General features: G+C 42.6%; 1 protein-coding gene across 3 annotated transcripts in view; it reads right to left on the reverse strand.

The window, feature by feature from the left end:
- Positions 1-14,289, reverse strand: part of l1cama (L1 cell adhesion molecule, paralog a) — a 42,049-nt gene that overhangs the window by 2,416 nt on the left and 25,344 nt on the right. For 2 of the 3 annotated variants that reach the window (XM_034086909.2, XM_034086906.2), the window contains exons 6-28: positions 12,232-12,354; positions 11,623-11,793; positions 10,358-10,472; positions 9,993-10,177; positions 9,588-9,719; positions 9,360-9,506; positions 9,155-9,266; positions 8,711-8,871; positions 8,462-8,621; positions 7,255-7,379; positions 7,035-7,136; positions 6,258-6,455; positions 6,102-6,172; positions 5,771-5,996; positions 5,566-5,681; positions 4,901-5,111; positions 3,681-3,803; positions 3,241-3,417; positions 2,779-2,892; positions 2,525-2,674; positions 1,967-2,098; positions 394-466; positions 221-232 (exon numbers count right to left, since the gene is read on the reverse strand). In XM_034086909.2, coding sequence (XP_033942800.1) covers positions 221-232; positions 394-466; positions 1,967-2,098; positions 2,525-2,674; positions 2,779-2,892; positions 3,241-3,417; positions 3,681-3,803; positions 4,901-5,111; positions 5,566-5,681; positions 5,771-5,996; positions 6,102-6,172; positions 6,258-6,455; positions 7,035-7,136; positions 7,255-7,379; positions 8,462-8,621; positions 8,711-8,871; positions 9,155-9,266; positions 9,360-9,506; positions 9,588-9,719; positions 9,993-10,177; positions 10,358-10,472; positions 11,623-11,793; positions 12,232-12,354 — 3,136 coding nt within the window. The remainder of the gene's footprint in view (positions 1-220; positions 233-393; positions 467-1,966; positions 2,099-2,524; positions 2,675-2,778; positions 2,893-3,240; positions 3,418-3,680; positions 3,804-4,900; positions 5,112-5,565; positions 5,682-5,770; positions 5,997-6,101; positions 6,173-6,257; positions 6,456-7,034; positions 7,137-7,254; positions 7,380-8,461; positions 8,622-8,710; positions 8,872-9,154; positions 9,267-9,359; positions 9,507-9,587; positions 9,720-9,992; positions 10,178-10,357; positions 10,473-11,622; positions 11,794-12,231; positions 12,355-14,289) is intronic. The other variant, XM_034086907.2, reaches the window with a different exon arrangement.

A 14,289-nucleotide genomic window follows, 5' to 3' on the forward strand; every position in this document is an offset into this window, starting at 1 on the left:
TTTCGACGGACCAAACAAGATCTTTGATAAGGACACCTTTGGCTAAAAGATGGAAAAATAACATCAGATTAAATGATAGGGGAAATACTTGTGTTGCAGCCCAAATACAGCATAATACATGATTGTACAAAATGTTATAGGAAAGTCAGTGGGTAAATCAAGCATTGCCAGGGGATAATAAATAAGTGAGTTTGGGTTAGCAATTAACATCGCAGCATACCTTTCTAGAGATCTGCTTAACAGGAGCAGGCGTCAGGGAGAGGAGGGACAATGAGAGGGACACAGAGGGTTAGGAAAAGCATTGCAGGGGGGAATCAGGCCTTTGTTAGGAGTTGGGATTTAAATGATGTATAAAACAAACACCAGAGGACGATTTGCATTCAGATGACAAACCTGTACTCTCCAAAAGTCTCATCCTTCATAGGCCGAGCTTCCGAGTCCATCGGACCCTCCTCCTTATCTTTCACTGCAAAGGAGATTATTGGATTTTATTATCAGTAAGATCTCAACCATGTTTCTCTCTAAGCCACTGTCTCAGACATCGATAATGACATTCTGTCTCACAACAAGATAGGTTTGAAAAAGGAGTTTGAGTCTGTGCGGAGAATCTAGAGATATCGTCTTTTTATAAATGTGGTTTAAAGTTTGATGTTTAACTTAATTTTTCATCTGACTTTCAGTATAATCAATACTACTCTGAATATTCAGTTTTAATCCCAAACAATTTAAATAATTAATCACTTAGAAGTATAATGCCGGTGGGTATGGTCAGATTTATTTTTCAATTACTCCTTGCTTTTAGCTCAGTCAATGAAATCTACACGTGTTCTCCCTCCTGTGGAAACGGATCAAAGGCCTCTTTTCTCTCCTGCTTTGAGATGATTATTTCACAGTCCTTTTTAGGGCAGAACCTCTTACTGTCACAGTAAGGAAGTGCAAGCTTCAAGGTCTGTTTCACGACATGCTTCATGTGAAGGCTGCAAGGGAGAAGGTTGGTAGAGATTTCAAACATGATCCTATCTTAAAGTAGACCTATTATGCTATATTGGAAAAATATATTGTAGGGCCATACCTATACAAAACATGTCTGTGAAGTTTTTTGCTTCAAATACCAAACAGATCACCAATTGTAGCCATGCCTCATTCTGCTCATACCCCTCTTTTGCAGCCCTGTTAGAGAAACGCGGATTTTGGGTCCTTAGCTTGAAAAAAAAAAAGGAGGCGGAGCTAATGCCTGATCAGAATTCTACCGGAGATAAAGTTAAATTCTGCTGTAATAAAACGCCATCCTGTTCTAAACCACATCAAAGATTATTTCTGAAACAGTATGGAGCTTATGCTTTTTCTCTTGCGGGTTTATCACAAGGTGAGTTCCTTTTTTAATTTCCTGCTTTTTAAACACATGTGCTTTTCAGTACAGGTTAGCTCTGAGTGTTAGCGAGGCTTGCTAATGTAAACACAGTCAGGTATTGTTTCTGATAGCAATTTTCTGTGGGTCCGCTGCCGATTTGACGTCAGATCGGCAGCAAATCTGTATCCGCTCGTTGTACCCCTGTTTTTAAAAGATTTGGGTGCGGAGGAAAAGAGAGAAGGTATTATTTTCTGACGCTGCGTGAGTTCCCTGACGCACCGGGGACACATAGTGATGTATAAAAGACAAGTGCATTTTGCATGATAGGTCCCCTAAAATCGTGTTCACTGCTTGGCTTCTTTTTCTAACGCAGTATTATTTTTATTATCGGACAGCTTTATGGCTCCAGACTGTCGGCCGTCCCCAAACAGTAGAGTATGACACAGCAGTTTTCGAACACTGTTATTGTTACACAGAAAGAATAGAGAAAACAATACATTCCTAAAGAAAAGTTGGATTTTACCATTTTCTGTCACAGTGAAACCATTTTAAATGTAAACATGTAATATCTCTCCTGATTAATGCTTAACACGTATCATGATAGGCTGCACTTGCCTGAGTATTTCCCCCCTTTACTCCTCTTGATGAAGCAGAGGATGAGCAGTATCAGCAGCAGCAGCAAGATGGCACACACAACGCCGATTAACCAGCCTTGTGGAGCAAAGCTGGGCTCCACCTCCGTCACTTCTTCATAGGGAAAAGAACCGGGAGAAGGAAAGAAAAAATAGCTTGTTTTTTTCATATTGGGGATACAGGATGAAAATATCAGAGCAGTGGAAAGGATAAAAAAAGGTAGGAAAAAGAAGATAAAAGAGGGACACAAAGCTAGAGCGAAAGAGACAGAGCGTTATGCAATCTGACAGGGTGGCTGTACACTGGGGAAACAAAGAAAACAGCAAAATACCCCAAACAAACATGAGTAATTGATCTTTTCATATGGCGAACCAAGCTCTCTGTTCAAGAGTCTTTGAAAGCTCTTCACAGGCAGTGGGAAGAAGTGCAATACACTCTCTGCAGGATGTGGCTTTATATTTAGATGTGGGAAGCCCAGAGGAGAGAGCAGAGAAAGATGAAAGAGAAAGAGGATGAATGAAGCCAGAACGCTCATAGTACCCGTTCCCTCTGTGTCAATGTCAGTCTCCCAGAAGGTGGTGTTGCTGTAGGTTAACAGTACACGATAATGAGAGCCAGGAGTCAGGCCCTGGAGCTGGAAGAAAGACAGAGAAGAGTCCACCTTCTCCGTTTTCTTCCATTTAGTTCCATCTGCAGAGACATGACATGAGCATTGATTTCCTTTTTATTTTCTAATTGTTAACAGTTGAACATAATAAGGTTTTTCTTATGGAGTTGAAGTGTAGATATTATACCATTTTTGTTGAGATAGTGGATATGGAAGTCAACATTCCTGTGTCTCTTCTTGGCCACCCAGGTGAAGTTTATAGAGTTTTCCCCAGCAGTGTAGTGGATTTTTGCAGGAGGCGCTGCAAGACATTCAGATAGAGGAATCACATTTGGATCTTGTACAGGTTTTTTCAAAGTCAAACTTTGGAAAAGGCTCTCTTATCACCTCTTAGTTATATAATAGTTTTGCTACATTTCTGGATGCATATTGGATCATGATTATATTATGTGACATTCAACAATTGAGCCAAGATACCATTATATGGCTATTTGACATAATTTCAGACTATACACAATTCATATAAAAGGTCTATCCTAGGGCATTTTATAGTTTCTGACGTTTGGAAGATGGGAAAACAATTATTAATTTTTCCAGAAGGACTGTATTTCTTTACTCTAATTTGCTCTTGTGTTAATCGGGTTAGTACCTCCATCCAGCGTGGTGGCACCCTCCCTCATGATGGCCTCTCCTTCCCCTAAAGCGGTGCACCCCTTCAGGAAGAAATGGTAGTGGCTGTGGCGGTCCAGGCCCTTCAGGGTGAAGTGAGTGGCTGTGGGGTCGTCTATTGACTTTAACTGCAGGGGGCTGTCCTCACTCTCCACAACTGATCACCGGCAGCAGAAAAAATATTCAATCACAACTTGATCTTCAACATGGTTCGTTATGGGTGACACATTGTCTGACTGATGAGCATCATTAGGAGGCTATGCTTTAACATATTTCTAGCCGTATTGATTTGAAAAGTATTGGTTGGTGTCAGTCCACTGCTGACGTTCTTATTGGTGTCTTTGATGCAGCATAAAACCACATATTAAACAGGAGAGTTAATGTGCCTGATATTTGTAGAATAGGGGTAACAATGCTCACTCTGTTGGTACTGCAGGGCATATCTAACGAGGACTCCATTGGGATGGTCAGGTGGCGTCCAGCGGAGGGTCATTTCTGTCTCTGATTGGCTGTCCAGCATCAGGGACATGGGAGGACCGGGAACTAGCAGGAACACAAACAGTCCTCATTAAAATGCACATGGCTTAAAGGTCCCATGTGTTGCTTTTCTGGTTACTACCCGTCCCCTTGTGTGTTATGTAGCTTTTTATTCATGTGAACGGTCTGCAGAGTCACAAACCCTCAAAGTACACCCTGTAGCGAGTAAAACTCTAACACAGAAAAGACCTGTCTATGCTGCCCCAGAACGCCTCGTTGGAGATTTCTCTTTTTCCATTGTTGTCTTCTTGGGCATAGTGACGTATTTGGGTATAGTTACGTTACGTCCGCGGAGCCGTTCATTTCATTTCATTTCATTTCATTTCAAACCTTTATTTATACAGATAAATCCCATTAAGATCATTGATCTCTTTTTCAAGGGAGACCTGCTCAAGTAGTTCCACATGAAACATAAAAACATAAACAGAACAGCTGTTACGTTAAGTCCGTGGACTTCCTCACACACACACACTCAATCTTTTCTCAGCTGCAGCTCCGCCGATTCCTCCGCCTGAGACGGCGGGACGTGGCGAGGCTGTGAGTCTGTGTGTGAGCACACACACAAACTTCCAGCCAGGCTGCGGGTGTGTGTGTGTGTGCTCGGACTGGTTTCGGGCTGTGTCTCGCTGTCTCGCAGATGGCCACTGGGCTCACAGGGAGGGGGGGGCAGGAGCTCCAACAAGCCGTTTAGGACAGAGAGTGAATACACATACTATGCAGAGATGCTGTATGAGAAATCAATGTGAGTTTGGAAAATTGCACAATATAAATCTATTCTAGTAGACCTCAACAATGGAATTATGATCAGTAGAAATGGCCATGACATGGGACCTTTAAAAGGAATTATGATACTGTTTTGATCTCCTGTCAACTATTTTCTCCAACAAGTGCAAGCTCAATAATCCCCCTCCTTCTCTTGACTGACCTCCATTCAGCCAATATCTGGATAACAGTGCAATTTCCTCTGTTGTAATCCACTATCCATCCTTCCCTTTGCCTTTTTCTTTCACTCCTCACCTGCTTCATCCATCACCTCCCCCCATTTCAGCCACATCGCCCCATCCCTCTTTCGACACGGTTCTTCCTCTCTTTATCATTCTCACCTCCTTCGCTAGTGTTGAAGGACAGCGTCTCAGAAGGGGGTCCCTCTCCTTTGCTGTTGAACACAGCGACAGCCAGGTCGTAGTGGGAGTACGGTCTGAGATCACTGATCAGCTTCTTCTCCTCGGCGGTCTCCACCACTACAGGGCTCTCCGGCTCCCTGGACCTCCGCCCTCGGTGGTGGCCCCTGGAGCCGGTTCTAGTCACGTAAACCTGGCGCAACAAAATCAGTTATTTTGTTGTAAATGTAATCACTGAAATTCAGATTTGTTACTCTCTTTATAATGTCCCCGACCACAGCTTAATATATATATATATATATATAACAACGTAATATATTTTCATCCCACAAATGCCGGAATTCATTGTTGTTATTTTCTTATGACAATAAAACTGTGTTTTCTAAAGGGATTAAATGGCTGATGCATTAATAACCCAAAAGAGATAAAGGGAGGAAGTGGGACCAGAGCGGGATACATCCTGAAAGTGATATCATCTCAAATAAAAATTAAAAGGCTCTTCTTGTCACAACGTTGAAACAAAGAGAACTCTGAATTCCTTGCCAGGCTAAGATCTGGCTGCCTCTGCTGAAAATCCAACATATGCATTATTCATGAGGACAGGCTGAATAAGTTAGGCCAACAACAAAGGATAACAGGATCAGTACCTTGTACCCCAACAGGTGTCCTCTGACTGTCTCTTTCTCTATCGCTGCCCAGTTCACTCTGAGGGTAGTGCTGTTTATCAGTTCAATACCCACATTCATTGGAGCCTCCAATGGAACTGAAAGACAAACAGGAGGGTGAGAATGAAGGAGAGATTCTTCCAGTAAAGAAAATTAGCTGGAAAACTTTTCTTTAATATTATCTTACGATCTTCCCCTGAGTAACCAATGACAGGGTCTGGCTCAGGTCCCTTCCCTTCCTCATTGACAGCCTGTACTTTGATCTCAAAGGCAGAGAAGCTGCCGATGTCACTGACTGTGAATGGTGGCGTGGTTGTGTAGTTGGTGTGCCAGGTGGGCCCGCTGCCCACCACTCGCCTCCACAGCACCCGATACTTGAAGTCAGGTCCGTTAAAGTTACGTTTGTCTATATCCTGTAGTGAGAGCAAAAGCAACCAATTATTCACCAATGCTTTCTTTGAGTGTGTGATGCTGTTGCTTTAGATAATTAGTATGTTCACGTATCAGATGTTCAGTACCTCCCAGGTGATGACCAGAGTGTCTGGGTCTATGGACTCACTCCTAACATCTGCAGGGTTATTGTCTGGAGCTGTGATTGGAGAAAAGTGCATTGTGGTGTCAGTCGGGGTTGCATTGAGTATGAAAAACTGTGGTTACAAAACAGTGACTCTAACCTTCTGCAAATGTGTTGTGGATTTCGGATGGCTCGCTGGGACCGCTCTTTCCAACATAATTTATGGCAATGACGCGGAAACGGTATGACATGTAGGGCCACAAAGGGAGGTTAGTACGAGACTTCTTTCCTATTACTCTCTTCAGCTCTTGCCAACCACTCTCCTTCGAACCTTGGTCCTCAAACTCAACCACATACTCTGCAGAGAGAAACGAAGAGTCAAGGAGTGATGGAGAAGGACAGGATGTGAACAATAAGGATCAATAGAAACATAAATGAACACTCAGTGGAGATAAAGTCATACCGAGACACTTTGAGCTTTATATTAGTCTGATACTGCAGATCAAATAATAATTCTGCAAAACTAATAAAAACAGAGCTGCCTTTCATTTTGCCAGAGGGAGATAAATGATATGGGTCTGAGTATTGTGTGTGTCTCAGGCAATACAAACCCTTACTCTGTGACACTAAAGAAAGAGTCAGGATCATAGCAGGAGAAATTACAACAACAAGAAACATCCCTTTCAACAAAAAAGCGGTTTTAGCGTTAAAGAGAAGAAAAACAGAAAGTGAAAGGGACAGATGTGTGTGCCCATGTGTATGTGTCAAAGTTTGAGTGTGTGTGTGTGTGTGTGTGTGTGTGTGTGTGTGTGTGTGTGTGTGTGTGTGTGTGTGTGTGTGTGTGTGTGTGTGTGTGTGTGTGTGTGTGTGTGTGTGTGTGTGTGTGTGTGTGTGTGTGTGTGTGTGTGTGTGTGTGTGTGTGTTTGTCTGTAATTACCTAGCACAGGGCTGTTGTGTTCGTCCCCAGGAGTCCAGCTGAGGGTGACTGAACGACGCTTAGGTTCAGTGATCTGGAGGAGTTCAGGGGGGTCCGGTCGATCTGAGAAGGACAACGATAGCATCATCATCACAACTACCTGCACATTGTTGTTGTTTTAACAAATAGGAAAACTTCATTTGGAAAATTACTGAGCATTATACAGTATCAGAAATCCTACCCCATAAAGAGAGGGTGCCACTGGCTTCAGCCGAGTCAAGTTTAGTGATGACGTCACAGGTGTACAAGCCCTCATCTTCTTCTTCCACATTGGTGATTTTCAGATCTGGTCCATCAAATGTGTATCTAAGGAAATATGGTCATAATTACTATCCCCTCGTAATTCGTAATCATATACCAGATGTTTCAAAGGAGGCAAAAAGTGAATGAAAGCGAACACATATTATGTTACTATTGAATGGCCTAGATCAGTGGTTCTCAACTGGTCAGGCCTCGGACCCACTTTTTCCTTTGTCAATAAATCGCGACCCGAAATTTTGAACCACTGAAATCTATTTAACAAAAAAGTGTGCTGTAATATATACGCCTTTCAGCAGACAATATTAATTAAAGTGAACTACAGTGCATATATCCCTTCACAGAACTAAAGTATGCTTTAAAAAAGGTTTAATGAGATGATGGAATCAAAGCTGAACTGTATAACATGAAAAGGCACACAAGCTGAAAACCCAACCCCAGAAGGGGGGTCTGGGGGGATTCTCCCCCACGAGTTTAACATATAAACTACGCATTCTGGTACACTGAGAAGAAAATAAATAAATCTATTACACCCCGACATTTTAATAATATTTTATGCCATTGTTTGTTTTTCACTTTGTTCTGACAGCTGAACTTATCTGTGTGAATTGTGGGTAAGGGTAGATAGCCCACATTGTTCTGTGACCTGTCAATCATCAAACCGGGGTTCATATTTCATTATGTGTTCATTTTTATCTGAAGATGTACTCATGGATGTATAAAGAGTAGTTATACCGCAAAGTTATGCTCCGTGGGGACTTCCGTCAACAGTGTTAGGAAATCGGGCCTTCAAAATAAAAGTTTGACTTTTTCCCAAAAGTAAATAAAAAAAATATATGTTTTCAAACACTGGAGGTCCACAGTCTCCATATTTGAAAACCTCTGATTTATTCATTTGACCATTAATGATAAGTTTATATATTTGTTTGGTTATAGAACAGGGAAAATAAAGATAAAAACGGTTATGTAGGGGTAAAGAAATTAAATGTTTATTAATTAATTTGTATCCCTTGTTTGTGATTGGACTTTAAGCAACTAAACAAACATTGGATCAAATTATAATCCTGTTAGTAATGTCTGACATTATGCTAATTTCTGTTCGATCTCCAATGGGTAGATTTGAGTCTTACTTTCCATCACTGGGGGACTCGAAGATTTTTTTATTGTCCTTTCTCCACTGAATTTGTGGAGGGCCAAGTTTGGGGTCGACAACGGCCAGACAAGTGAAGATTGTTGTGTTCCCACGCTGCACCTTCAGATCCTGTGGAGGTGACACGATCACTGTCCTGTCTGAAAGATAAAGCAGGCAGAAAGCTGAGACATGAGGTACACAAAGGGTGTGTGTATGTTTGTGTGTGCATGCGTGTGTGCCCACTCACTAAGCACTTCCAGCTCAGCATTGACAGATAAGTTGGTGTTCTGTATGGAGCAGGTGTAGAAGCCCTCATCATCGTGGGTGACATTAAAGATCTCCAGCGCCCCGTTGGTGAGCTGGTTCACTCTGGGATCAGCCAGTAGGGAGGAGGTGCTGCTGCTCTCCCTGGAAGAGACACACACCCCAAAACACCCATTAGAAACCTTTTGAGCCGCTATTCAACATAAATAATAAAGACTCATTTTAGGCTGGCCACATTGACAACAATTCACATTCCAGATGTAACAGTATTTCTCTGTTAATTTATGCGATGAGCTGCCCACGCAATTGTGTCACCACCTTGAAATGTGTTGAAATCAAAATCTGCCAGACGACACCCTAGAATATATAATCAAATAAACTGCAATAAAACACAGTAGGATACAAATAATGGGGTTATGGGCCTCACCATATGATTCTAGGTTTAGGAGAGCCAAAGGTTTCACACTCTAGTAAAGCCGTCTTGCCCTCCGTAAATGTGTACGTATTCCCATCCTCAACAAGGATCTGGGGAGGCAGCTCTGAAACAACACAAACAATCAGAAATGAGACAAACACAGACCTACAAACAGATACACAACTCTCTGTAATAAGTGAAGGAAACAAACACTCACCAATGACATAGACATTGGTGTTGGTGAGGATGGTGCCATGCTTGTTGGAGGCCTGGCACTGGAAGATGGCAGTGTCTCCAAAGTTCACATCTTCTAAGATCAGAGCCCCGCTTGCTGTCAGAGAACGTCTTAAGTCCTTGTCGATTGCTTTTAATTAAAAAAAATCCCAGTCAGTACAGGCACAGGGTTGTGTGGTGATGTATTTTCATTATGGGTGTATGCACTGACCTGAGATGGGAACCCCGTTGATGGTCCAGCTGATGGTGGGTGATGGGATGCCGTCGGCCTGGCAGTCCAGCCTGACAGTCTCGCCTGGGGCGTACAACTGGCTGGATGGCTCCTTGATCCAGTAAGGAGCCGCTGGAAGAAACAGAATATATACATTATACACATTACAAGCAAAACAATTCACAGTAACAAAAACAACAGAAGACAGTACTTAGTTAGATTGATGAGTCACACACTACAAATTGTCAAATTTTGCAAAATGAAGCAACTGATCGCTTTACTGTTCTGTGTACTTTATGCTACATACCTTTTACAAGTCAAGGTCTATTTACTGGTCACAGGGAGTATTACATGTCTTCTTCCCTTTGCCACCCATGTAGGTGTGTGTGTGGTTGTGTGACATACCTTCCACAGTTACGGTGTAAGTGTGTGAGACCTTCCCCTGGGAGTTCTCAGCTGTACACTGATACTCGCCTCCGTCGCTCTCTGAGATATTACTAAAGCGCAGGCGGTGGTTGAACATGTCTTTAGTGGTCCGAGACTCGGACATTTCACCGTCTTTCCTCAGCCATGAGACTTTGGGAGTTGGACTGAAGAGGAGAAGGGAGGAGAGGAAGAGGTATAGCAGGAATGGTTAGTGTGTGGATGAAGGAGAGGACACATTAAACAGAAAACGATAGGAGGTAGGAGGAGGGGCAGGAGAGGGATGAGATGCACGTAAGATTGATTAAAAGGTGTGGCTCAAGTTTTTCTGATAGATGGAAACTCACAGGCCTTTGACGATGCACTCTAACTCAAGGGTCTGGCCTTTGAGGGTGTGGTAAGTGCTGTGGCTTCCAGTAGGTCTCATCATCTGGGGCCTCCGGTTCAGCAGTACGGAGTTGGCTAGAGAAAGAGAAGCGGAAACACAAAGAACGATTCATAAATATGTATGGATAATTTTCAAATTGCTGTGCTGCTGATACAGCAGCCACTTTAGAGACTCTCACACACGCACACACTGATGCAGGGTGTGGAAGCATGTGGAGAAGACCTTGCTAACAACATATCATCATACAGACCTTCTACACACACAGAGGTCTCATGTTAACATGTGCTCGTCTCCCTGACCTCTAGTGGGGCCACAGATGCTGGCAGCCACGTCTCAGTGTGAGATGCATCTCATTACCACTGGGCTGAGGAGGTGACGGCCCCCTGCCGGCTGTGGGACCGTCTACTGCTGTGGTCAGCACAAAATGCCCCCACATGAGGCTGAGTTGACTTTGGTTTAACTATGAGACTCCATTGGTCGCAAACACATTTTAATACTGACGATTTAGCATATTATTTATGCTGTTAAATTATAAAGACCTATATAGTTTTTACTTTAACAGATTTCTCTTAAACAAAACAGTATGAAGAGATGTATAAGACATGTGACTGTCAAACTGTCCAGGATATTTCAAAATTAGAGTATTATACACACTAACACAAATGCATGTTTCAAGGGGCATCGTAACCTTGTTCTTAACCAGTTGAGCCCGAGCCTGTTTTTCAGGCCTCAGGCTCGAAAATGACATTCCCAGAACAATTGACTATATCTTCACTTCTAAAAGGGGTCAATTCATAATCTTTTTTCTCAAAGCAATGATAAACCTGTGAGTTGGATGTAGAAGAGTCAGAATCAATATAGAATTTTTTTTTATTTATTCTAAAGTAAATTCAAATTGAACATGTAAATGTAATGTAAATTATAGTGTCCGTCCAAAAAACATTACTAATAGTGAAAACCACCCTTGAATGATGGGATAGTTTGGGTCTCCCAAATTATCAGAATATATAGGGAGGAAAATGTCTGTCTGACAATGCATCCTAATGTTTTTTGTTGACCCTCTGAGCTTTTATAGAGCTATTACATGGGAAGTCATGAAATGTGCCCATTGTTGCCTATCTGTATATCAGTATTAAAGGTCAAAGATGCATTTCTGCAACTCAGCTCAAGTCATTTGAGTCAGGTTTACTTTAAGCCAGTAATTTCATTTAGAGCAAAACTCACAGGGGTTAACAGTCAGGGTGATGGGTTCCTTTGTCAGAATGGTGCGAGTGGCAAGGTACTGGACATTGCAGGTGTAGTCATTTCTGTTGTCCTCAGTTGTCAAATGGGCAAAGTATAGGTTGCCATCCTTCCCCAGCATCACCCGTTCACTCAGCTGGATATGGTGTAGTTCTGTAGAGAGAGGGAGAAGGGAAATGAGAGACATTGATGACAGATAGTGGCAGAGAGAGAAATTAGTAACAAGAGAGGGAGAATAAGGAGCTTAACAAGAGGATAACATAATCAGAGGAAATAGAAGAGCTAGGCATAGAGATACAATAGGATGAGAGAAATTGAAATATGATGATAAAGAGACGTCCCAGAATAGAGGTAACAATAGACTCCACTCAGCCTACAAAAGGTACTAAGACATTTGAAAGAACACATCCAGGAACAGATAAATGCATGAAAGGATATTCCAGACATTGGGAAAGATACTATAGTTTGAGGTATAAATAATCAACTACCTCACTTTGAGTGGACATTAAAAGGATAGAAAGATAGTCTAAGTAGCAGAAAGGAGACAGGAAGGATGTAATGGAAGAAGAGATGTAAAGGTAATGTACTTACTACGGTCCATCCAGTGTATGATGGGCTCCATAGAGCTCTGCGGGGGGTTACACTTCAGGATGGTACTGCTTCCCTCTTCAGCCTTCACATTACCCTTCTTTTCTTTCTGCTGTGTTGGAGGAACTACAGGGAGGAACATGAGATACAACTCAAACATGTTAGTCTATGTAGATAAACACTTATGGGCATACAGTATAAGAGTTGCTCTAGTGACTGTGGCATATGCACATTTATCGGCCAGTAGTTCTGATTAACTTTGCATCAAACCTCAAAGTTAATGTTCTCTGATAAGTCACCCATATTGTGTACACAGAGAATTTTTGTTTTTTTGCTTCTTTTTCCATTACTCCTGAAGCAAATGAAAAAGAATGCACTACAGAAATGTGCATGTTTTTCTTCTGTTTTGTCCTGTATGATATATCGCAAATCCTTGAAAACATACAAACCTGCGCACACATGTACAGTATAGTGTAAAGCCAAGAGGCATTTCACATCCCACAGTCAACTTGAACAAACAATGTAGTTGATCAGGAGTACTATTTGAAAAACCCCATTTGAGGAACTTTAAGCGATTTAGGAAGAAGACATCGGCTTGTCTTTTGTCTTGCAGATGTAAAATGATTTGTGAGTCATATGTGTTCCCTCTCCCCACCTCCCCTCCGCCCATTGTTGATAACCCCACAGGAGCTTCATAAGAGCGCTTCACATGACATCAACTCAAGAGCGTTTCTGAGGAAACCGTTGTCAGGGAAACTGTGAAGGAAGAAGGTCGCCCAGGAGAGAGCCAGTCACACAGGTGGATGGATGCACAGAGGTGCTCTTTACTTTTGCCCAGGGGCCCATGTGTGTGCTTGTGCATGTGTGAATGTAAGTATATGCTGATTATCATGTTATTGCATGTAATTATATTCCGGGTGTCGGTACTCTCGGTGTGAGCCTCCATCTGCTAACAAATGAGCTCTCTATAAAGCAGGGTACAGGGAAAGGTTTATACGCTGGCTACGCTCACAGCTTTCTATATTGCTTTGTTATTGCTGATAAAAAACCACAACCACGCGCCTCGCTGGACCTTGAAGGCATTTACAGGAGCTCTAACGCTGAAATTGACATCTATAAAAGACCTACACTGAGCAAAAATATAAACGCAACACTTTTGTTTTTGCTCCCATCATGAGATGAACTCAAAGATCTAAAACATTTTCTATATACACAAAATAACCATTTCTCTCAAATATTGTTCACAAATCTGAAAAAATCTGTGATAGTGAGCACTTCTCCTTTGCCGAGATAATCCATCCCACCTCACAGGTGTGACAGCAAGATGCTGATTAGACAGCATGATTATTGCACAGGTGTGCCTTAGGCTGGCCACAATAAAAGGCCACTCTGAAACGTGCAGTTTTGCTTTATTGGGGGGGTCTGGGGGGGTCCGAAAACCAGTCAGTATCTGGTGTGACCACCATTTGCCTCACGCAGTGCAACACATCTCCTTCGCATAGAGTTGATCAGGTTGTTGATTGTGGCCTGTGGAATGTTGGTCCACTCCTCTTCAATGGCTGTGCGAAGTCTCTGGATATTGGCAGGAACTGGAACACGCTGTCGTACGCCAATCCAGAGCATCCCAAACATGCTCAATGGGTGACATGTCTGGTGAGTATGCTGGCCATGCAAGAACTGGGATGTTTTCAGCCTCCAGGAATTGTGTACAGATCCTTGCAACATGGGGCCGTGTATTATCATGCTGCAACATGAGGCGATGGTCGTGGATGAATGGCACAACAATGGGCCTCAGGATCTCGTCACGGTATCTCTGTGCATTCACAATGCCATCAATAAAATGCACCTGTGTTCGTCGTCCATAACATACGCCTGCCCATACCATAACCCCACCACCACCACCATGGGCCACTCGATTTTTTAGATCGAACATTTTAGAGTGGCCTTTTATTGTGGCCAGCCTAAGGCACACCTGTGCAATAATCATGCTGTCTAATCAGCATCTTGCTGCCACACCTGTGAGGTGGGATGGATTATCTCGGCAAAGGAGAAGTGCTCACT

The sequence above is a fragment of the Pseudochaenichthys georgianus genome, chromosome 7, assembly GCF_902827115.2.
Source record: "Pseudochaenichthys georgianus chromosome 7, fPseGeo1.2, whole genome shotgun sequence".
Lineage (NCBI taxonomy): Eukaryota > Metazoa > Chordata > Actinopteri > Perciformes > Channichthyidae > Pseudochaenichthys > Pseudochaenichthys georgianus.